This window comes from Sapajus apella, unplaced genomic scaffold, assembly GCF_009761245.1.
Source record: "Sapajus apella isolate SASKATOON/1434 unplaced genomic scaffold, GSC_monkey_1.0 scaffold53, whole genome shotgun sequence".
Taxonomy (NCBI): domain Eukaryota; kingdom Metazoa; phylum Chordata; class Mammalia; order Primates; family Cebidae; genus Sapajus; species Sapajus apella.
Window position 1 is genome coordinate 11,183,949 of NW_022436993.1, and position 25,163 is coordinate 11,209,111.

General features: G+C 42.1%; 1 protein-coding gene and 1 long non-coding RNA gene across 4 annotated transcripts in view; both read left to right on the forward strand.

The window, feature by feature from the left end:
* The window catches only part of RSU1 (Ras suppressor protein 1), a 225,802-nt gene that overhangs the window by 12,227 nt on the left and 188,412 nt on the right, over positions 1-25,163 (forward strand). For 2 of the 3 annotated variants that reach the window (XM_032244142.1, XM_032244144.1), the window contains exon 3: positions 20,028-20,078. The exons of the other annotated variant lie outside the window; for it this stretch is intronic. In XM_032244142.1, coding sequence (XP_032100033.1) covers positions 20,028-20,078 — 51 coding nt within the window. The remainder of the gene's footprint in view (positions 1-20,027; positions 20,079-25,163) is intronic. 3 annotated transcript variants of the gene reach the window in all.
* On the forward strand, positions 12,397-16,289 carry LOC116527232. The gene is made up of 2 exons (XR_004258442.1): positions 12,397-14,538; positions 14,854-16,289. It is a non-coding gene; the product is annotated as an uncharacterized LOC116527232 (long non-coding RNA).

Genomic DNA, 25,163 nt, shown 5'->3' on the forward strand with positions numbered 1-25,163 from the left:
AACGTATTTAGGAAGCTTTATTAACTTGCTCAGAGTCACCCAGATAATAAGTGGTAGAGCCCAGATTTGATCCCATGCCAGCAGACTTCAGAAGCAATGTTCTTAGCTTATCCTGTTTTGCCTTACTTGTTTCTGACAGTCGTATGCACACACCCTGTGGAGGAGATGAAGATGAATGGCTAATTCCGCAAACGTGCTGAGTGCCTGTGGTCACCTTGCCATGTTCTAAAAGCCGTGGGAGCTGCCCTGTCTGGGCTAATGTTTCTGTATCGATTTACGAATGCATTCAGGGCTACAACCTACCTATGCTTACACCATTTGAGCCAGGGAAACAGGAACCTTCATCTTCCCCAAATATTTACACAGAGATAATCTACTCCAAAAGCTTTATTGAAGTCTTCATATGGATAAGTGCATACAGGACGGTACAAGTTGATAGATTTCAAAGCAAGAAACGTCATGAGCAGGTTGGGAGCTCCTGCTCCTCCCAGTCACTCTCCCTTTAAGTCATGAGACTGCCAGCCTCGTGAGCTTAGACCGGTAGTTCAGATGGAAATAGGTACCAGACTGCAAGGCTTTTACTTAACTTCTTCTATTCCTCATCTTGGCCTCCTCCCTTCCACTCAGAACCTTGCCTCTCACAGATATGGGTGTTGATGGAATTAGAATATCTCATAGTCACATATTTGGTAACTATTATGCAATAAACAATACTAATTTTACTAATGCCAGTATTGCTGAAAACAATTGTTTTATGCATATGCTATCTTCTTTCTTGTTTAAAAAAAAACCAAAAAACAAACAAACAAAAAACTAGGCTTTATCCAGTCCACCATTGATGGGCATTTGGGTTGGTTCCAAGCCTTTGCTACTGTGAACAGTGCTGCAGTAAACATAGGTGTGCATGTGTCTTTATAATAGAATGATTTATAATCCTTTGGGTATATACACAGTAATGGGATTGCTGGGTCAAATGGTATTTCATCTGCACATGTACCCAGAACTTAAAGTATAATTAAAAAAAACCCAACAAACTAGGCTATTTTTTTTAAGAGCAGTTTTCGATTTGCAGAGAACTGGAGCAGGAAGTACAGCTGCACGTCTCTCCTCCATCCCCGTTTCCTCGTTTCCCATGTTAACATCTTGCATTGGCGTGTTACATTTGCTGTGATTGCCGAACCAATATTGTTGAAATATTGTTATTATTTTTATTTAGTTTTTGAGACCGAGTCTCGCTTTTACCGCCCAGGCTGAAGGGCAACGGTGTGATTTCGCCTCTCTGCAACCTCCGCTTACCAGGTTCAAGCAGTTCTCTTGCCTCAGTATCCTGAGTAGCTGGGATTACAGGCACGTGCCATCACGCTGGCTAATTTTTAAAAAATTTTTAGTAGAGATGGGGTTTCACCATGTTGGCCAGGCTGTTGACACATTATTATTAACTAAAGTTTTTTTTTTTTTTTTTTTTTCTTTTTTTTTGAGACGGAGTTTCCTTCTTGTTACCCAGGCTGGAGTGCAATGGCGCGATCTCGGCTCACCGCAACCTCCGCCTCCTGGGTTCAAGCAATTCTCCTGCCTTAGCCTCCCTGGGACTACAGGCATGTGCCACCATGCCCAGCTAATTTTTGTATTTTTAGTAGAGATGGGGTTTCACCATGTTGACCAGGATGGTCTCGATCTCTTGACCTCATGATCCACCTGCCTCGGCCTCCCAAACTGCTGGGATTATAGGCGTGAGCCACCACGCCCGGCCTTATTAACTAAAGTTTATAGCTAACCTCAGGGTTCTCTCTATATAGTATAGTTTTATGGGTTTTGACAAATGAATGTCACGTATTCCCCATTACAGTATCATATGGAACAGTTTCACTGCCCTAAAAATCCTCTCTGCTCTACCTCTTCATCTCCTCTGCCTCATTATCTACCTCCAAAACCTCAGACAACCACGGATATTTTACAGTTTGCCTTCGTCTCTATAATTTTACCCTTGTCAGAATGTCATGCAGTTGGAATCATACAGTATATAGCCTTTATAGATTGACTATTTTTGCTTAGCAATCTGCATTTAAGATTCCTCCATGTCTTTTTGTGGTTCGATAGCTCATTTCTTTGTAGCAATGAATAATACTCCATTGTCTGGATGTGCCACAGATTGCTTATCCGTTCACCTGTTGGATGACATTTTGGCAGTTTCTGAATTTGGGCAATTATGCATAAAGCTGGTATAAACATTCTTGTGCAGATTTTTGTGTAGACACGATTTCAACACATTTGGGTGAATACTTAGGAATGTGATTAGTGGATTATGTGATAAGACTATGCTTAGCTTTATGAGAAACTGTCAAACTGTCCTCTCATGTGGCTGTACCTTTTTGCATTCCACCAATAAAGAATGAGATTTCCTGTAGCTCCACATCCTCACCAGCATTTGGTGGTGTTGGTATTTTGGATTTTAGCCATTTTAGTGGGTATGCAGTGGTATCTCACTATTGCCATTTGCAATTCCCTAATGACATATGATGCCGAGCATCTTTTCACATGCTTATTTGCCATATGTGTATCTTTTTTGGTGGGATGTCTGTTCAGACCTTTTATGTGTTTTTTAATTGGGTTGTTATTGTTGAGTTTTAAGTCTTTTTATATTTTAGATACCAGTTCTTTATCAGATATGTGTGTTGCAAATATTTTCTCCTTGTCTGAGTTGGTATTTCATTCCCTTAATGATAACTTACACAGAGCAGAAGTTTTTAATTATAATGAAGTCTCAGTTATCAAGTTTTTCCTTCATAAGTTGTGTCTTTGGTATTGTACCTAAGAGGTCATTGCCAAATGTCAGGTCAACTAGATTCTCTCCTTTGTTATATTTAGAAATTTGTGTTTTATATTAGGTCTGTGATTCATTCTGAGTTCATTTTCATGAAAGGTGTTAGGTATTTGTCCAGATTGAGTTTTGTGTGTATTGATGTCCATCTGTTTCAGCACCATTTGATAAAAAGACTCTACTTTTCTCACCGAATTGCCTTTGCACTTTTGCCAAAGATTAGTTGATTATATTTGTGAGGTTCTATTTCTAGGCTGTTTAATTCCAGTGACCTATTTGTCTTATCGCTTCACCAGTACCACGCTGTCTTGTTAGTATACTAATACTAAGTTTTGAAGTTGGGCAGTGTCATTGCGCCAACTGAATTTTCTTCAATATTGTACTGGCTGTTCTGCCTTTCCATGTAAATGTTGCTATCAGTTTGTTATTACCCATAAACCTGCTGGTATTTTGACTAGAGTTGGTATGTAGATCAACTTGGAAATAACTGACATCAAAACAATGTTGAGTCTTCCTATTCATGAACATGGGATATCTCACTGTTTATTTAGGTATTCGATTCCTTTCATATTAGTTTTGAAGCTTTTCTGATATAGATTTGGTACATATTTTGTTAGCTCTGTATCTAAATATTTCATTTGTTTGGCATTAATGTAAATGATGTGTTTTTAATTTAAATTTCTAGTTGTTTATATAGAAAAGCAATTGCCTTTGTGTGTTGTATCCTGCAACTTTGCTGTAGTTATTAGTTTAAGTTCTTTTTTGTTGATTCTTTGGGATTTTCTACATAGACATCACGTTATCTGTGGACAAGACAGTTTTAATCCATCCTTCCCAATCTACATACATTTTGTTGCTTTTTCTTATCTTTCTGCATTAACTAGTACTTGCAATATGACTTTGGTTAGAAGTGGTGATAGGGGACATCCTTGCCTCGTCCCCAGTCATAGTAGGAGAGCATCTCGTTCCTTACCGTTGAGTATCATGTTAATTGTAGGGTTTTTGTAGATATTCTTTATTAAGTTGAGAAAGTTCTCCTCTATTCCTAGTTTGCTAAGAGTTTTTAATGGGTGTTGGATTTTGTCCAGTGCTTTTTCTGCATCTATAGATATAATCATATCAATTTTCTTCTTTCGCCTGTTAGAAGTGATGGATTGCTTTTATTTTTGAATTTGATTCACCTTTGCATACCTGGAGTAAGTTCCATTTGGTCATTGTGTATACTCTTGTTTCTTTGTTTGTTTTTTGAGATGAAGTTTTACTCTTGTTGCCCAGGCTAGAGTATAATGACACGATTTTGGCTTACTGTGACCTCAGCCTCCCAGATTTAAGCAATTCTCCTGCCTCAGCCTCCTGAGTAGTTGGGATTACAGGCACATGCCACCATGCCCAACTAATTTTTTGTATTTTTTGTAGAGACAGGGTTTCACCATATTGGCCAGGCTGGTCTCAAACTCCTGACTTCAGGTAATCCACCTGCCTTGGCCTCCAAAGTACAGGGATTACAAGCATGAGCCACCATGCCCAGCCTGTGTATACTTTTAATACATTTTTGAATTTATTTGCTAATGCTTTATTGAGGATTTTTTGTATCTGTGCTCATGAGAGATATTGGTCTATAGTTTCTCCTTTTTTGTAATGTCTTTGGTTTAATGCTGGCCTCATAGAATGAATTAGGAATTGTTCTCTTTGCTTCTATTTTCTGAAAGGTATTGTAGAGAATTGGTATAATTTCTTTCTTAAATGTTTGGTAGAATTCATGACTAAACCTATCTGGGCATGGTGCTTTCTATTTTAGAAGGTTATTAATGTTAATTTTCGATTCAATTTTGTTTAATAGACATAAGCCTACTCAAATGATCTGTTTCTCCTGTGTGAGTTTTGGTAGATTATGTCTTTCCAGCAGTTGGTCCGTTTTATCTAAGCTACAACATTTTTGGACATAGAGTTTTTTATAATGTTACTGTATTATCCCTTTACCATCCATGAAATCAGTAGTAATAGCCCTTCTTTCATTTGTTGTTAGATTCTTTTTTTTTTTTTTTTTTTTTTTTTTTTTTTTGGTAGCCTCCTCAGAGGATTACCAATTCTATTGACCTTTTCCAAAAACCAGTTTTTGGACTCAGATTTTCTCTATGGTTTTCTCCTTTTAAATATCACTGATTTCTGCCCTAATTTTTATTATTTTTTTTTCTGTTTACTTGTAGTTCGATTGATGCTCATTTTTCTTCTTTCCTAGGCTGGAAGTTTAGATCATTGATTTTTTTTAGGTTGGTGAAGAAGTAATTGCCATTTTGCCACTTTGAACCAACCTAATAGAACTTTCTTGTTTTGTAATACATGTAGTTAATGCTTTGCGTTTCCTTTAGCATTGATTTTGCTGTAGTTCACAAATTCTGATAAGTAGCATTCTCATTTTCATGTAATTAATTTTTTTTTTTTTTTTTTTTTTTTTGATGACGGAGTCTCGCAGTGTCACCCAGGCAGTGGTGCGATCTCGGTTCACTGCAGTTTCCGCCCGTGTTCAAGCAGTTCTCCTGCCTCAGCCTCCCGAGTAGCTGGGACTACAGGCATGTGCCACCACACCCAGCTAATTTTTTTGTATTTTTAGTAGAGACAGGGTTTCACCATGTTGGCCAGGATGGTCTCAATCTTTCCACCTGCCTTGGCCTCCCAAAGTGCTGGGATTACAGGCATAAGCCACCATGTCCGGCCATTTCATTAAAATATTTTTAAACATTTTTTGAGATTTCTTTGACGTGTTATTTAGAAATACATTGTTAATGTCCAGATGTTTTGGGATTTTTCAGCTATCTTTCTGTTTGATTTCTAGTTTAATTCCAATGTGGACGGAGAGCATATATTGTACAATTTCTGTTCTCTTAAGTTTAAGGGGTATTTTATGGCCCAGAATGTGGTCTATGTTGATGAATGTTCTGTGCAAGCTTCAGAAGAATAAGTATTTTTCTCTTGGATGAAGTAGTCTACAGATGTCAATTATAGCCAGTTGACCAATGGTGATGTTGTGTTTTTAACTCTGTCCTTACTGGTTTTCTGCCTGTTGGATCTATCAATTACTAATAGAATGGAGTTTTGAAGTCTCCAAGTATAATACAGTAGTGGATTTGTTTCTTTCTCTGCATTTCTATAAGTTTTTGTCTTATGTGTTTTGACACTGTTGTTAGATGCATACACATTAAGAATTACTGTTTTCTTGCAAAGTTTACCTTTTAATCATTATGTAATACCCCTTTTTAGTTCTGATAATCTTCTTTGCTTTGAAGTCAACTTTGTCTGAAATTAACATGACAACTCCAGCTTGCTTTCGCTTAGCGTTCAGTGTCATGTATCTTTCTCCATCCCTTTTCTTTTATATCTATATTTTATATTTAAATTTAAGTATTAAATTTAATATATTTTAATATTTAATATTTATAAGTGGATTTTATATTTAAAGTGGATTTTTCATAGATAACATATAGTTAGATCCTGTTTTTTTTAAAAAATCCACTCAGTCTTTTCATTGATATGTTTGGTTATTAACATTTAATGTGATCATTTATATTAGATCAATACCTACATAAGTGTTTTCTGTTCTTGCCCTTGTTTGTTTCGTCTTCCACTTGTTTTCTGCTTTCTGTGGCTTTAATTGAGCATTTTGTATGATTTCATTTTCTCACCTCACAACATACTTCATTTTCTCTCCTCTTGGCAAATTTGCATTAAAAATTTATTTTTTTTAGAAGGAAGATAAGGCAAGGAATAAAAACTTCCTAATGATGGCCCTAGAGTTTGCAGAATACATTTACAACTAATCTTTACTCACTTTTTTTTTTTGAGACGGAGTTTCGCTCTTGTTACCCAGGCTGGAGTGCAATGGCGCGATCTCGGCTCACCGCAACCTCCGCCTCCTGGGTTCAGGCAATTCTCCTGCCTCAGCCTCCTGAGTAGCTGGGACTACAGGCACGCGCCACCATGCCCAGCTAATTTTTTGTAGTTTTAGTAGGGACGGGGTTTCACCATGTTGACCAGGATGGTCTTGATCTCTTGACCTTGTGATCCACCTGCCTCGGCCTCCCAAAGTGCTGGGATTACAGGCTTGAGCCACTGCGCCCGGCCTTAACTCACTTTTAAATAACACTGTGCCACTTCAGAGCCAGTGCAGGTAACTTAAACATTTCCAGTTCCTCCCTGTTTTTCTTTATAAAGTTGCTATCATTCATTTCACTTACCCATAAACTAAAATCAACCAACACATTGTTGCTGTTACTATTTTGAACAGTCTGTGATCTGTTAGATTAAGAACAATAAACTATTTTATATTACTTTTTGTTCATTCTTTAACACTCTTCCTTTCTTTACGTAGATCCTGTTTTCTGCTGTATCATTTTTATTCTCTGGGACTAGCTTGTTTTAACACATTTTATGTCTCTTCAGTTTTTATTTTGGTAAGAGTGTTTCTTCTTTATATTTGATGGATAATTTTATTGAATACAGGATTCTAGATGGGAGGTTTTTTTTTTCCATCAGCACTTTAAATGTTTTACCCCACTCTCTTCTTGCTTGCATGGTTTCTTAAGAAAAGTCCAGTGTAAGTCTTATTCTGGTTTCTTTATTGGTAAGATTTTTTTTTCCCTCTGACTTCGTTCAATATTTTGTCTTTGACTTTCTGTAGTTTGAATGTGATATGTGTAGGTATAGATTTTTTGGTAATTACTCATTTTTGTGTTCTCTGAGCTTCTTGGATGTGTAGTTTGGTCTCTGTCTTTAATTTTGGAAAATTCTGAGTTATTTCGATATTACTTTCTGTTCCTTTTTCTCTTCTTGTATTCCCTTTATGTGAATGTTATGCCTTTTGCAATTATCCCATTGTCCTTGAGTATTCTGTTTCACTTTTCCCCTATTCTTTTTTCTCTTTGCTTTTTGGTTTAGGAAGTTTCTGTTGACGTGTCTTCAAGATCACTGATTCTTTCCTTGGCTATATCCATTCTACTAAGGAACCAGTCAGAGGCCCTCTTTATTTCTGCTGCAGTGTTTCTGATCTCTAGCATTTCCTTTCAGTTCTGTCTTAGGGCTTTTGTCTCTGTTGACATTACCCGTCTTTTATGCATGTTGTCATATCAATCATAGTAATTTTAAAGTCCCAGTCAGATAACTTAAAAATACCTGCTGTCTCTGAGTGTGTTCTTTTTATTCTATTGAAGCACTCAGTGAATTGGGTATTGCTCACCTGCGTTGGTGAGGGAGGGTCTTCTCTTCTCAGTCCCCTGATTCAAATGCTAATCTCTTCTGGAAACACCCTCACAGACCCCGCAAAAGAACATCATACCAGCCATCTGGGTATCATAGCCCAATCAAGTGGACAAATAACATTCACCATCACCTTCTGTACTGTATGCTAGTGTTTTATTTCATCTTCTTATTGCGGAGTAAGCTCGTTGAGGGCAGCAATTGTGTCTCACTCATATTCTATCCCTGTCCCACTAAGGAAGTACAGTGGCACGCAAAGTAGTTGTAACTCACAACTACTTTGTTGTGATGGTTTTGTTAATACCATCCAGTGACGGCATATCTTAAGTGGCCTAATATATTTTCTCTTTAATTCTCCCAGGCATCTTCAGAAATACAGTTTTTCTTTGCATTTTTTTCCTGGAGCAAAAACTATAAAAGGATGTGTTTGGCCGTGAATGATGTGGGCTCCGTAATTTAAATACCAGTGTCTTGGGTCTGTCTTCCTTCTTAATGTCCTCATGGACTGAAAGACACCAATTAGTGAGCAGCTCATGGGGGGTTCTCAAGATACGTGAATTCTCTGCCCTTAGGTGTAGAAATAGAGGCCATCTTTTTTCAGTTGTCATATATGTTAAATTGTTTTATTGTTGATTGAGAGAAGTGTTACTTGTGATCGGTAGACTCTGTCTGTAAATACTAGAATTCAGTAAAGTGATCAATTCTTGTGAAAACCTTCTGAAGACTTGCAGTAACCCTGCACGATAATTAGTTGTGAAATAAGGAAAGGCTTTCATCCCACAGTGAAATTTAATTTAAAGTTTTAACTTATGAACAAAATTCAAAAGAAAGGTTTTTATGATTCTGGTTGTGTTGATGAATATGATATTTATTTATTGACGTCGAACATTGTCTGTCTTCATTTTAATATATTGTCAGATCCTGCATATGTAAGTACATCAGAATCTGTGTCCTGCTACCAAGGGTGAAATAACTTCAGCCATGCGACACGGGCAGACATTTTAAGCAGCATCACGGAGACACAGAGCTCAAGTCGGTCAGCATTGCTGCTCGGTGCTGACATCTGGCTAGCTCCCACATTCCTGTGGAGCCTCTGATGAGGGTTATTTAAGGCTGTGGCTGTTTCTATTCCACCAGGGAGCCATAATGAAAAAGCCATTTCACTATGCTACATGTTAAGTTAATTCTTTGTAGTCTAGACCCCTTGGATGATTTGAATTAACATGGCTGTCTCTGTGCATAGCTGCAGAGGGTTCTGTCCACATTATCTAGACAGGGTGATTCTTTTTCTAGGAGTTTTAGTTTTTTGATTTTTCTGTTATTTTTTTTTTGAGACGGAGTCTTGCTGTGTCGCCCAGGCTGGAGTGCAGTGGTGTGATGTCGGCTCACTGCGACCTCTGCCTTCTGGGTTCCAGTGATTCTCCCGCCTCAGCCTCCCAGGCGGCTGGAACTGCAGGTGTGCACCACCACACTGGACTGATTTATTGTATTTATTGTATTTCGGTAGAGATGGGGTTTCACCATGTTGAACAGGCTGGTCTCATACTCCTGAGCTCAGGCAGTCTGCCCACCTTGGCCTCCCAAAATGCTGGGATTATAGGCATGAGCCGCCACACCTGGCCAGCTCTTTGATTTTTTTTTTTTTTTTTAATTTTTTTGAGACAGGTGGCTCATGCCTGTAATCCCAGCACTTTAGGTGGCCAAGGCAGGCAGATCACCTGAAGTCACGAGTTTGAGACCAGCCTGGCCAACATGGTAAAACCCCATTTCTACTAAAAATACAAAAATTAGCTGGGCGTGGTAGTGCACACCTGTAATCCCAGCTATTTGGGAGGCTGTGGCAGGAGAACTGCCTGAACCTGAGAGGTGGAGGTTACAGTGAGCCGAGATCACGCCACTGCACTCCAACCAGTTATTTGATTTTTCTGAATTTACTCCATTAAAATACTGACCACTCCTTCCACGTTCTATCCTGTATTAGTACGTTCTCACACTGCTATAAAGAACTACTTAAGGCTTGACAATTTTTGAAGAAAAAAGGTTTGATTGACTCAAAAAATCCCACGGGGTATACCAGAAGCATGGCTGGGAGGCCTCAGAAAACTTACAATCGTGGTGGAAGGTGAAGGGGAAGCAAGCACATGTTCGTCCCGGGAGAAGGAGAAAGAGCAAAGTGGGAGATGCTAACACACTCTCAGACAGCCAGGTCTTGTGAGGACTCACCATCATGAGAACGGCAAGGGGGAAATCCACCCCCCGATTGCGTCCCTTCCCACCAGGTCCCTCCCTCAACACAGAGGAGTACAATTCAACATGAAGTTTAGGAGGGGACACAGAGCCAGACCCCGTGTTATGCCTTCCCTGTGTTTCATGCCTGTGCTCAGATAAGCCTGGGATTGCCTCTGTCACCCCGGGTTGCATAGGTCCCCTGGGTGCATGGTGTACCCTCTACCCTAAAGCATTTCTCAGTTTCTCACCCTACGATAAGTAGCATCTCTTTCTGAAACGCCATGGTCCTTGTAAATCTACCCCTCTGTGTCCATGATCCTTTTATACCTAGCATGTTAGGTTATTGGCCCATATTCGCTGTTCCCTAAGTTGGGTGACTGTGTAGTTTATCCTCCAAACCAGGACATTATTTTTGGAGGGATAGCTGGTGTAATCCGAGACCATTCCAGGCTAATCAGGATACCTGGTCAGTGATGCTTCTAAGACTCTCCAAGGTAGAGACGGCTGGCACTCTGAGTGTGATCGGTAAATATCCAGTCAATAAGTGCCTGTGTGAGTCCTTGATTGTCTTTCTTGTGAAATTATTGAACCAACTAGTTCCTTTTGGGCATTTTCCTGCTGATTCCCTTCCTGACTCGAGAATAAAAGATCATAAATCACAGGTACAGTGCCAGCAACGTCACCCCGCCCCCAGACCCCACAAACGCTGCCCTCCCAATGATTTTGCTTCCCACTGCTCATTTTGGCCTGATCCAACATTCACCTAAATGACACTCCTAAAAAGGCTAGAGATAGAACGATAGCCAAGGCCCTGTGGCATTTAACTGTACACATCAACACGTTTTCTTAGTGATTGAGTTGAATTTTGAAACGTATTCTACTCTGAAAATGCCTGGGCAAAGCATCGTTGAATATTGCTTTAGGAATTTTAGTAACAGTTTGCTCTCGCTGTTCTGGGGGAGCTCATTCCGAACAGTTTCTGGTTAGCAGGACCATTAGAGGATGTTATTAACACAGTAGAAAATCTGCCAGGGTGTGATTACAGTCAGCAAGGCACCGGTAGCTGGTCAGTGGTACCGCCTGCTCCCATTTTTCCCCAACATGTTCGACGGGGGCGGCTTTTGTGCTTTTAAATAACCTGTTCTATTTTGGTAGACCTTTTCTCCCTTCTTTTCTAACAGCGCAGTTTGCATACAAGACTCACAATGAACTCACCATTCCCGAGTGGAAAGGAGTGACCGGTTGTATAAACACGTCTGTCGCCCCTTGGTCTTCGCGTGTCTGGGCTTTGTGGGGGTCTGTTGATTCTTTGAACTTAACTGCCCTCCCTGCAGACCCGAACTGCAGTCCTTTGTTGCCCTAAATATTTTTCTCAAAGATCTTTTATTCACTTTTTCTTTTCTGCTCTCGTCCTTCTCCCTCTTACCTACTTTAGCATGTGGCCCTGTGGCAAGAGTGAGAAAGAAAAATAAATTCTGGTGGTGTGATCGGGTGAGGCAACCACTGAATTTCTCTTCTCTATTAAAAGAAAACACAACTTTTGAACTGTTTTGGTTTCTTCCCTGCTAAGTGTTTGTTGAAGGGACACAATGAAACGATTGAAAATAACCCGTTTTCCCTCATTAAATCTGTCAATATGAACCTGAGCTTGTGAACTTTGCACTTTTTTGAGAAGAGCAACATTTTTTTCATTTCTAATTAGTTGCTCATGCTATTTTAGGAGAAATTAAGGCAGGGAAGATGTGAGCACCATCAGTTTTCTTTTAATTTCAGTGACTTTCAGATGGACGGTCTATGGGTGTGAGAGACTGCTAATTTTCTGCCAGTCTGAGCTCTCCCATCTTTCTTGGTAATAAAACCCCTAATTTTTAGCCGGCACATGGGCAGCCAGAAGCCAGCCTTGTACAGCTAGTGCTCGACTTACGACCACAGTTGGGACCGCGGACCGGTCGTAACACGATTTGGTCGTAAGTTGAGTAGGCTATATGTACAGTTGAAATGGTGCATGCAGAGATGGTAGTGCTGCCGGAAGCTGGTCCGCACTGTTGTACGCCCAGCTGGGCAACGTTTGCGCTGCCAGACGCAGAGCAGTCGTGGCTATCGATTGTGGTCGTAAACTCGAATGGTCGTAAGTAGCATAGGTGGTAAGTCGATCAATACCTGTAGCTAGGCATCACTGTGTTACTAAATTTTGATTACTTGCTTATAAGTGGAAATGCCACGTCCAACTTCTTGGAAGTGTCCTAAAGGAGGAAGCCTTCTTTACCCTTTCCTTTTTCCTGAGAGGAATGTAGATGTGATGGCTGAGCTCAGGCTGTCATCTTGGACTGTGAGGTGTGTTTTAGTCAGTTCAGGCTGCTATAACAAAAATTCTTTAGACTAGGTAACTTAATAGAAATTTTCTCCTTGTGATTCTGAAAATCCAAGACCAACGTACTGACAGATTCAGTGTCCAGCGAGGGCTGTCTTACTGGTTTGTGGAAGACTACCTTCTTGTTACATCCTCATACAGTGGAGAAAGAGATCATGTTTTACATGTCTCCTCTTATAAAGACACTAACTTCATTGACGAGGGTTCCACCCTCATGAGCTAATCACTTCCCCAAAGCCCCACCTCCGGATACCATACACTGGGAATTGGGGTTCCATATATGAATTTTTTTGGGAAAAATTCCCAAATGTATAGCCCCTAGCAAGGTGGGAACCATTAACGGGATAGCTTGGTAACAGGGTACTGGGGGCCTCTGGACTGCCTCTGTGTAAGTGAGAGAGAAACTCCCGTTTTGTGTAACTCCTCTTGTGTGTGGTTTGCTCTTACATGAAGCTGAGTGTAATCTTAACTGATACATCTATGAATCTATTTAATCTTGTTTGGGATCAGGGATTTCTAGGGAGAATTTTTTTTCATGCCTCACTATACATCTCAGAGCAATGCTTTGTCTGGTGGACAGAAAAATCTGAACTCTTGCAGATAAAAATGTGTGAGATTTCTGCAGCCTATAACATCTTAAGTACCGCATGGTAAACCACCATCAGGATTCTTTTTAAAAGCCACAGAAATGCTTTTCTTCTTCCCTGTGGCCTCTTTCTGTCCCATTCCGTAACAATTCGGTCCTCAAGCCTTTAAGAGGGTTTGTTTTCATGCTGCTTATAAAGACATAGCTGAGAGTGGGTAATTTATAAAGGAAAGAGGCTTAATGGACTCACAGTTCCACATGGCTGGGGAGGCCTCAATGATGGCAGGAGACAAAGAGCAAAGGGACATCTTACATGGCGGCAGGTAAGAGAGCGTGTGCAGTGGAGCTCCCATTTATAAAGCCATCAGATCTTGTGAGACTGACTTACTGTCATGCAAACACTATGGGGGAACCGCCCCCATGATTCAGTTGTCTCCACCTAGCCCCGTCCTGGGCATTATTACAAGTCAAGGCGAGATTTGGGCGGAGAAACAGCCAAACCATATCAGTGGGACAGGAAAATAGACGTTCAGGGGGTGGCCTGCAGGGAGCATTGACACCTTAGTGGGTGAGGAGAGCAGCCGTGCAGGTTGGGCAGGTTGGGCCGGGGCAGAGCAAGGAGGGCATCCTGGTGGAGGTGTCCTGGCCTGGAGATTAGCATCAGGACAGAGTGAGGAGGAAGGGGTGATGGGGAGATGGGTTGCTGCAGTGGAGCATGTGTTGGATAATTGAAAGGGCTTGCCAGATTCCACAGCATCTGCTTACATGAGGGCTTTGTAAAAGCACAGGAGATGCTTCAGCTGGAGGAAGAAAGCACAGGCTAGTGTTGGTGACCTGAGAGACTCACTGGCATGGCTCACCAGGGCCCCTCGTTGGCTGCACAGAGGACATTTTGTCTCGAGACTGTGAACCATCAAGAAGTGTGCAAGGAATGTTGGTGTCAGGAGAGCCTGGGCCAAAACATCGAGTGCTGTCTTCTGTGCTGGGCCGGTCACAAAGCCAGCCCAGGCTCTGTGACCAGGTGTAAGCCTTCAATCCACACCTCCCACAATGGTGTAAGCAAGCTGGCCCTGGGGACCACCAGGGGTGTTTTTAACTTTAAGCTGGCTCACTCTTCACTATCTTGACCAAGAGTCAGCAGCAAGCTTCCAAGTGTCCGTGCAGATGATCACAGAGCTGTCTTGGTTTCACTGTAAGATAACTGTTTACACAGCTATATAGAGTGGTGTTCGTTAAATAAGTAAACAGCCTAAAGACAATGGAAGTAGAGTTCTCGCTTTTTGGGTTTTTTTTTTTTGTTTTTTTTTGAGACGGAGTTTCGCTCTTTTTACCCAGGCTGGAGTGCAATGGCGCGATCTCGGCTCACCGCAACCTCCGCCTCCTGGGTTCAGGCAATTCTCCTGCCTCAGCCTCCTGAGTAGCTGGGATTACAGGCACGCACCACCATGCCCAGCTAATTTTTTGTATTTTTAGTAGAGACGGGGTTTCACCATGTTGACCAGGATGGTCTCGATCTCTTGACCTCGTGATCCACCCGCCTCGGCCTCCCAAAGTGCTGGGATTACAGGCTTGAGCCACCGGGCCCGGCCCGCTTTTTAGTTTTAAGACCACATGAGTAAACAAATTAGTTAGGTAAACTATCCCACATATCCTAGCTAATCGCTTTACTTATTAGCTAATTGTAAGGGGGATTTAGGCTGCCTTCAGCCAAAACTTCTGCTGAAACGATGTATGAAAAAACCTTAGGCCTTCCAAAAGGATTTGAGAGAATTAGAAATATGAGAAGGGAGACAACCAGGATGAGCCTTGAGATGTGTTGGAATTCGGTAGATTGGGGTGAACATAGGGTGTTTAAAAATAGAAATAGACAGTGAAATCAATATAGGGTTTGGAGTGTGTATATTCTCTAGCTCTGACCACTCAGAGGGGCCGAGAGTACCTAACCTCCCCTGCCCCCATGGCAGTGAGCACGTCTAGTGCCTGGATTTTGGCTTAGAAATATTATTTCCCACAAAAGGAACCGGAGATCATGGGAGAAATAACTGATTCCAGGGCTGTGATAGAAAAAATACAGGATGAATCTGAATATCTTGTGCCAGAAAGCAAGGAAGTGCTGCAAGGATGAGGGGGCGTGTAGAAAGGACTAAGAAGTCCGCTTGGATGGACTCACACTGGCCAAAGCAGGGACAATTAGAGCATCACTCTAAGTAATAACGATAGAGTGTAACCCATCAGCTAAAATAGGAAGCCGCAAGGCCGTACCAGTATAACTAAGTAAACCATGATCTCCCAGCACCAATGCTGTTGACCTTTTGGACTGGACGATTCTTTGTCATGGGTTGGGCTGCCTTGCATGATGTGGGATGTGTGTCAGCATCCGTGGCTTCCATCCACTACACCAGTGCTTTAGACTAGGGCCATCCAGCAGACAGAGAAGGCCAGTCACCAACAAAATTTTAGATCTTCTAGTGACCACAGTTACAAACCAAAATGTCTGCAGACATTGCCAGATATCCCATGGGGGACAAGGTTGCCTTGGTTGGGGACCAAAAGACACAATAAGTTTAGAGTTTGGTGGGGAACAGGATATTGACATCAAAGTACCCTTTTTGCTTTTCCTGCTGGGGTCTGTGGACGGTGGATGAATAAATGCACTTACACACAATACAGAGAATGAGTGGGCTGAGGGGTCATGAGCCACTCACAGAGAGAGATCGCAGTTACATGATACTTACTAGTTTGCCCTCTCCCCATTTATTCAGTATAGATTTAATAACAGAGGCTTTAAGTCAGCATGCTTGTAGAGAAAGATTAAAGGCCAGGTTCTGATGCCCAAAACAAACACCGTTAGTGGATAATATCCCTGGTCAACCTCTCCCCAAAAGGGCCATCTGGCTCAAAGTTTAATTTTAAGACCACATGAGTAAATAGGTTAGTTAGGTAAAGTCACCCACATACCCTGGCTATTTGCTTTACTTACTAACTAAATCCAAGGGGGATTTAGGCTGCTTTCAGCTGAAACTTGTACTGAAACTGTGAAAACATTCTTAGGCCTTCCAGAAGGGTTTGAGACTATATTCTATAACTTTCTTTACTATTTTCCCGTAATATTTTTTCTACCACCCTGAGGAATTTCCACATTTCCCCAAATTTACCAATTAAAAGCAGGAAAAACAATACATTGGCAGTGAAGAAGCCAGGCAGACTTGAGCCATCAAAGTGAAGATTCTTATCAATGGGATAAATAAATGGAAGTCATGTGTTATAGGTAGAGTGCCATGACAAGAACACAGTGTCTCTGCCATATCCCTGCCAAAGATGCTGATACGGTTTGGATCTGTGTCCTCACCAGATCTCACATGGAACTGTAATCCCGTGTTGGAGGTGGAGCCTGGTAGGAGGTGATTGGATCATGGGGGCAGAGTTCTCATGAATGGGTTAGCACCATCTCCCCTGTATTAGGGTTCTCTAGAGGGACAGAACTAATAGGAGATACGTGTGTGTGCGTGTGTGTATGTGGAGTTTATTAAGTAGTAGTAACTCACATGATCAACAAGGTCCCACAGTAGGCCATCTGCAAGCTGAGGGGCAAGGAAGCTAGTCCAAGTCCCAAAGCTGAAGAACTTGGAGTCCGATGTTCAAGGGCAGCCCGCGTCCAGCACAGGAGAAAGATGTAGGCTGGGAGTCTAGGCCAGTCTAGGCTTTTCAGGTTTTTCTGCCTGTTTTATATCCTGGCCATGCTGCTGGCAGCTGAGTAGATGGTGCCCTCCCTCAGATTAAGGGTGGGTCTGCCTCTCCCAGCTCACTGACTCTAATGTTAATCTCCTTTGGCAACACCCTCACAGACACACCCAGGATCAATACTTTTCATCCTTCAGTCCCATCAAGTTGACACTCGGTATTAACCATCAACCACCTTTGTACTCTTTAGTTTTCATGAGATCTAGTTGTTTAAGTGTGTGTGGTACCTCCCCCCAGCCACCTCCTCCCCCCGACCTTCCTGCTCCCCCTGCCCTTGCCATGTGATATGGTTTGGGTGTGTCCCCATCCAAATCTCATCTTGAATTGTAGCTCCCATAATTCCTGCATGTTGTGGGTGAGACCTGGTAGGAGGTAATTAAATCATAGGGGTGGGTCTTTCCCATGCTGTCCTTGTGATAGTGAATAAGCCTCATGAGATGTAGTGGTTTTATAAAGGGGAGTTCCCCTGCATACAGTCTCTTCCCTGCTGCCATGTAAGATGGGCCTTTGCGTCTCCTTTGCCTTCTGCCATGATCGTGAGGCCTCCCCAGCCATATGGAACTGTGAGTCCATTAAACCTCTTTCCTTTATAAATTACCTGGTCTCACGTGTGTCTTCATTAGCAGTGTTAGAACATACTAATACCCCATGTGAAGACGGCTGCTCCACCTTTGCCTTCTGCCATGAGTAAAAGTTCCTGAGGCCTCCCCAGAATCAGATGCTTCTATGCTTCCTGTACAGTCTGCAGAACCATGAGGCATATAAACTTTTTTTCTTATAAATTACCCAGTTTCAGGTATTTCTTTATAGCAATTCCAGAATGGACTAATATAGATGCATGAATCAAGAATCAATAAATGACAAATCTCTGGCCTGGGCAACAGAGTGAGATCCCACTTCTAAAAAAAAATTATTTTTAAATCAAGCAAGTATAGTGCTGTGAGCCTGGAGTCTCAGCTACTTGGGAGGCTGAGCTGGGAGGATTGCTTGAGCCTGCAAAGCCGAGGCTGCAGTGAGCTGTGATTGCACCACTGCATCCCAGCCTGGGCAACAGAGCAAGGTCATGTCAAAAAAAGAAATCTGCATAGATGGACGTAATGGAAAACACTTGTACAATCTTCACAATTGCCAAGGTCATGAAGGTCAAGGAAAGAGAAATCCTCAGTCTAGAGGAGATGACAAAGACTTGATAGCTACCCGCAGTGTGGATTCTGAACCAGATCCTATTTCTTCCATCAGGGAAATGACTGGGACATTTAAAGAAACTTGGGTGGGGATTAGGGTTAGATAGTCCTCATGTACTAGATTAACTTTTTTATTTTGATGGTTGTATTGTGGTTATGTATGTTTTTGCTTGTAGGTGGTATACCCTAGAGTTTATGGGGCTTCAGGCCAACAGCTTAATATCAGTGCTTCAGGCTGGGAAAACAGGTTTTGTATTGTGTTTTGGACTTCTCTGTACATTTGCAATGGTTTAAAAAAAAAAAAAAAAAAACAAAAAGAAGAAACACGCAGCCGGGCGTGGTGGCTCATGCCTATAATCCGGAGGTCAAGAGAGTGAGACCGTTCTGGCCAACAAGGTGAAACCCTGACTCTACTAAAAATACAAAAATTAGCTGGGCGTGGTGGCGTGTGCCTGTAGTCCCAAGAGACTGAGGCAGGAGAATCGCTTCGATCTGGGAGGAGGACGTTCCAGTGAGCCCGGATTGCACCACTCTGTTCCAGCCTGGTGACACAGCGAGACCTGCATCTAAAAAAAAAAAAAAAAAATGCAAATGTTGTGGCCAGCAGTGTTGCATATTCATTTTCTTCAAAGCATGCTTGGCCCCAGTATTGAGACTCTTCCTGAAAATTTTTTGTCTTATTATCCTTTTAAGGAAAAACTTCTGTATTAATAGAATGTTCTTATAGAAAGAATATTGGAGGCTGGGTACTGTGGCTGATGCCTGTAATCCCAGCACTTCGGGAGGCTGAAGTGGGAGGATTGCTTGAGCCTAGGAGTTTGAGACCAGCCCGAGCAAAATACTGAGACCCCATCTCTATAAAAAATAAAAAAAAATTAGCTGGTTGTGGTAGCATGTGCCTGTGGTCCCGGCTACACAGGAGGCTGAGGCAGGAGAATCATTTGAACTTGGGAGGCAGAGATTGCAGTGCGCTGAGATTGTACCACTGCACTCCAGTCTGGGCGACAGAGATCCTGTCTCAAAAAAAAAAAAAAAAAATAAAAAATTGGAAAAAATTATACACACGCCCATGTGTATGCATATGTGTGTAAACGCTGACACATCCAGTAAAGTTTTAGACCCCAAAGTAGAAGGCGGATCATTTCTCTCTTTTACTTTTGTGGCTCTGTATCTATTTTCTTTATTTACAGTTAGAAAAACTATTCTTTGGGCAAACCTAATCTTGCAGAGCAAATTAAACCGCCATGATAATGTTTGAAGCTAGAGAGCAATCTGCATTTCAAATCAGTGCTTCGAAATGTCAACCAAAATATGTTTAGAAGAAATTGTGAAGGGTTTTTAACTCTGATCATCTGATAGCATGGAGAAGAATTTCTGGATGGGCACTGCACACAGATGAAATAATTACACCGCCGGCCTTCTGCTACATGAAGTTTGTTTGGATGAAGTGGCTTAAAAAATAATAATTAAAATATTTTTAGCACGAGTAAGGTCTCTGTGTAGTTCTATGCTCTTGGCTGGTCTTTCTGACCGGCACGTAATTGAGATGGATCACTAATGGCTGGGCAAGCAGGCCGGGTCGCCACACAGAGCTAACTGGCCCTTGTCATGTTGGAGTCTGTGACATTAATCTCATTAGCTCTAACTTGCTGTGCTAATTGCACCACTAATTGCGTGCCTTTTCTTCGTTTGGTTTAACATTGAACAGATCGTGTTACACGAATCCTAGCTTCTATTTTGGTGAGCGATGGTACTTCAACCTGTGAAAATAACTTTGCAGTTTGCTTTGTTAGGAGTGCATTTAGAATCCGGATACATTTACTGACTGGCTTTTTTTTTCCTTTTTAGTTTCCTTACCCCATATCACACAACTGGTCCTCAGCCATAACAAGCTAACAAGTAAGTGATCTTTCTTATTTGTTACGGTTTCTGACATTTAGGTAATTCTGTGGCACTGCTGATTCTGTTACTGTTTTCTCTGAAGAAACCAATGACAAACGATTATCTGCAGAAACCTTAGTTTATTTTGGTGACACGAAGACGAGCATATTGTCTTCCTGTATTTTGGCCTTTTGTAGTCAGGTCTACTTTGTAGATTCCTTCTTTTCTGTTTTTTGAGACAGGGTCTTGCTGTGTCACCCAGGTTGGTCTTGAACTCCTGGGCTCAAGCGATCCTCCTGCCTTGGCCTCCCAAAGTGCTGGGATTACAGGTATGAGCTATGGCGCCTGGCCAGAAGATTCTTTATTATATAAACCAAAGAGAAAAAAATGACATTGTTTCTCTCGAAGTGGTTCCATTCAGAGATAGAAATGCTTTGGTGACCTGAGCTGCTACACCGTTGGTGAGCATTTCATGAGAAAAACTTGAAACGATTGAAGACTTAAATTATTAGAATGAGTCGTTGGTTTTCATCTATATTTCCTCCTCAAAAGGAAAAGGTTTAGCTGTTGAATGCACCTTCCATCCTTGCTTGATGGCGGAGAAGATGCAAAGTTGTATACATGGTTAACCTTTACATCTGTATTTTTCAGATTTTTGAGTCTGGCTTCCCCAAAAGAAAAATTCTGCTGGGCATCCATAGAGTTCCACACAGCCCAGGTGTCTGCTTAGCACACAGTAGGATGAATGCCTGTTTTTATAGGAATGTCTTTTGTGCACGATGGGCCATTTTCTTCGTAGAGCTGCGGCTTTAAGGATTTTAATGACGGACCCACACTCCTTCCCATTCCTAATTGACTGTCACTTCTTGGGGCTTGCCATTTTTCCTGCAGACTTGAATGATTTTCTAATCATGCGGCAAGAATTTGTTAGGGAGCTCTCTGAGGCCAATGAAATCGAGCAGGATGTCATGTTGAGGGATTTGTGTCATGAATGTGTGTGTATGTGTGCATTATATACAGCTTGAAGCAATGTCACAGAGCTGTTGATTACTGAAAATTAAGAGTGGCAGCAAGGTCCCCTCACGTGCAAGAAGTAAGCGGGTTAGTTTTTAGCCAAAGCGCGTATTTGTAAGGCAAAGGCAGAGTGACGGCAGTTGTCACGCTTGGTAGTGGTAGCCACAGAAGCCGAAAGTGACACCTGCAAGTCATGTGTGATCATTGTAACAGGTAATTTGTTGGCAGTTCCATTGTTTTTCTGGGAAATGGTCATGTGGTCTACAGCCACCCAAATCTCAGTTCGGAAGGGATTCATGATTTGTTTTGAAGAGTGGGTCATGTGATCCCTAAATCACCCAAGATTTTGTGAGCAGTAATAACTGACATGCTCTGTTGCGTAGTTTATTAAAGTGTTTCTTAATTGCTAAGCTTACCATTCTTAGATCTGTATTATTATTATTATTATTATTGCAAACCAGTTTACCCAAGAAAGCAAAACTGGCCAGGATCAGGCTCATGCCTGTAATCCCAGCACTTAGGAAGACTGAGGCAGGATTGCTTGAGCCTAGGAGCTTGAGACCAGCCAAGGCAACATACTGAGGCCCTCATCTCTACCAAAAATAAAAAAAAATTAGCCGGACATAGTGCGTGTCCCCGTGGTCCCAGCTACTTGGGAGTCTGAGTCCAGTAGGTCAAGGCTGTAGTAAGCCATGATCATGACACTGCACTGCAGCCTGGGTGACAGAGGGAGACCCTATCTCCAACAGAAAGCAAGCAGAAAGCAAGCAGAACCTTTGTTTCTATTATATCATTCATTGATCTGTTCTTTAAAAACGTCTTTCAGGTCGTGGTAGTTTATTTCTTTTTACATCTTCACAAAGATAGGAACCTCAAGTGTCAGTGGATCAGTTTCTTCCTCCAGGCATGTAATATTAGATTAATTTAGAGGGGCATATTTATATAGGGAGTTACATCCTGTTGGCCATTCAGGAGATTGACTGTGAAAGAATCCAAACTTTATATTTCTGCTTTGCCAGTTTTATTTCCCCCTTCACTCTGTTTGAGACACTCTTGACCTAATCCAGTAAACTCTAATTAATGGTCTTGGTAAATTCTGTTTCAAGCCATGCTGAGTAGTGTCAGTGACACTCGATCTGTTTCACTAAGGTCAAATTAGCATCCTTTACTATTTTTCTGGCATTTAAATGAATGACTTTGCTGTGGTTTTTCAAGTGTTTATAGTAAATATGTCCATTTGATGGAAATATAAATATGCATTAAATGTAAGTGGCTAAGCACACCCTGCTGTCACTTTTTATTGTAATCAGTGTCTTTCACTTTCTGTTGTTTTTAATAGGGACTGGCTGACAGGGCCACATTAAAACCACAGGGACTCAAAAGATAACTCCCCCACCTCTTGCCACTGCTTTTATCTTGCAAAAATATGTGTGTTTTTCTCTTAGTATGCCAATTACACCCTTCTCTGACATTTCCACATATCTACTGATGGAAGGAATGAATCGTTTACTCAAACTGGGACATTGATTTGGGGACACTGTTGACTCCAGTGACTTCACATCTGCGGGGTTATTGGAACAGTGAGGCACGGGGTTGACTTCCCTTTTCTTGCCAGTGGTTTTGGCCTTGACAGGTCCACCCAGGGCAGTAAAAGTGAGGCCAGGAGGAAGCTGCAGGTGGGATCTGTGATCCTGAAATTCCCCAAGAATTTCCGAGCAGAAATTCCTGAACTTTTTAACACTGCAGTTCATTAAAATGTTTGTGTATTGTCAAGCTAATTGCTGCTAGTGCTTCTTCAAGACTATTATGATGAAACTGTTTAAATTTAAACCTGGGGGCTTGGGGCAGCGTTGATGGGTTTTTGAAGTCGGAGGGGGAGGTTAATCTGTCTGTAACAACTGTCCTAGATATGTATATACGCTTGATGTATTTACGGAGACAGGAAGGATAGTAGCAAGTGAATCTTTCTTCTGCTTTTTCGCTATGAATGGACAAGTACTGACTTAGAATGCAACAAAGTTATTGGCAAAGTTAGAATTCAAAAGCGTTCTAGCCTAATGGGAAGAGTTTCAGATTAAACATCCCTTTGGAAACACAGCTTTCTTTGAGCACCTGCCTGTGAATGGAGTACGCACCTGGCAGAAGGCTGGCGCGCGCTCGTGCTCGCAGTCTCTCTCTTGATCGCTCGCTCGCTCGCTCTCAGGTGCACGCGCTCTCTCTGTCTGACTTTCAGTAACTGCCCTAATCTGCCCCACGTCCCATGCCAGCCTCTGCTTGTCATATGCTGCTCTAGGAAGACAGATTGTCTTCTGTTCCCATGTAGCCCTGCCTCTGGGCCCAAGGTCTACCCCTGCCTGCCTCTCCTCCTCCCTCCTTTTCTCTACCAGCCGCTCCCCATCCTCTCCTGGAGGTCCCCTGATGCTCTGGCCCGTCTGAAGCCTTTCTTCCCCAAACTCTCTTGCGTGTAGACTCTTTAACTCCAGTGCGACACTCCCTGTCCTTCTCTTGCTTTGTGTGTTTTCTCTTTCTCCAAATAGATGGTAAGTTTTTGTGAAAGCAGGGACCATTTCATATTCTTCCTTAATGCCTGTTGCTGGGCACTTAGTGGCTTCCCAGTAATTACCTGTAAAAACCGTGTGTTCGTTGCTTCCAGGAGGTATGTAGATGACAGGGAAGACCAGAGAGGAGACTGCTGGCTAGAGATAAAGTGGGGAACTTTGGGACCAGAAGGTTTCTTTGGGATTAACTGGTATAGGGACTTGAGTAGACGTGGTCACCCCTGACTTCAGTTTCTTACTCATTGTGTGCTCATTTCAAGTATGGTAGATAGAGCGTGATGCTCTAAAGATCCACGACCTTTAGCATGAGCAACATAGTAAAACCCCGTCTCTTTAAAAAAAAAAAAGAATTAGCCAGGCATGGTGGTGCACCCATGTAGTCCCAGCTACCCTGGAGGCTGTGGTGGGAGGATCGTTTCAGCCCAGGAGTTTGAGGCTGCAGTGAGCTAGGATGATACTACTGCGCTCCAGCCTGGGTGACAGAGCAAGACCCATCTCAAAAAAAAAAAAAAAAAAATAGAGATACATGACCTTATGTCTAATAAATTGATGCCCTCATCTTTACGATCATAGAGGCAAGGAGTGATACGCTGCGATGTGTTACTCAGGTACAGCAAAGGACTCGCAGCCTGGGACACTGGTATCATGACCACTCAGGTGTGTTCTTCTTCCCAGAAACCCTGATGAGCTCTGCTGAGCTCTCACTTCTTCCAGAAAGCCTCTTTCAACTCCAGGTCTCACTGGCGTCTAGGTCTGTTCCTCTTTCACTTAAGGTTAATTTTCTATATTTAAGAGTCCCGATTATGTACTGATTTCCTCACACGATGAATTGTAGGTGTCTGGAGGTTAGGGACGCTGTCTGACACTTACTCTGTATCCCACCTCCACAAAAGTGCTACAGCATGTTGGCCATGAAATAATCACTCAGTTAATACGATGGATTTGTGGATTGCTTAGGTGGTGGGTGGTGCTGAGCCCCAGCGGTCTGTGATGCTGCTGCACCCAAGAGCTTGCTAGCTCTGGGGTTTTCTCTAAGCAGGGAAGGCAGCAATGATGCCAAAGGTGATCTTCCTGTGTTTCTTTGCTTTTCCTTCCTGCCCCTGCCTCTGTGGTTACCCTCCTTTGAAGCCACTGTCAGCTGAGTCTCTTTTATCTGATCCGTAATCCAGTCCTGGGTTTTGTGGTGTTTGGAAGTGTGAGTTTTGTAAATGCTTTCCTACTTGTTTTTGTTTTTCAAAAGGAGTTTCTTTTGGAGACAACCCTTTTAAGACTTGTCCACTAGAGGTCACTGTTGAGACACAGATGTCTCCTCCAGGTTTTGTACCTAGGGATTAGAAACCAACCTTGTGTTGTCAGAATACATTTTCTGCAGGCTCTGCGGCCCTGCACTTGGGGGCATGTTGCTATTGCTGCTTACACAGTGCAGTTTTTACCACATTTAAGGCAAATCCTTATAGCAGGAGGTATGCTATGTTTTTTGTTTTTCTCCTACCATTAAAATACTGTTTCATGTATCATTTTTTAGTGTTTA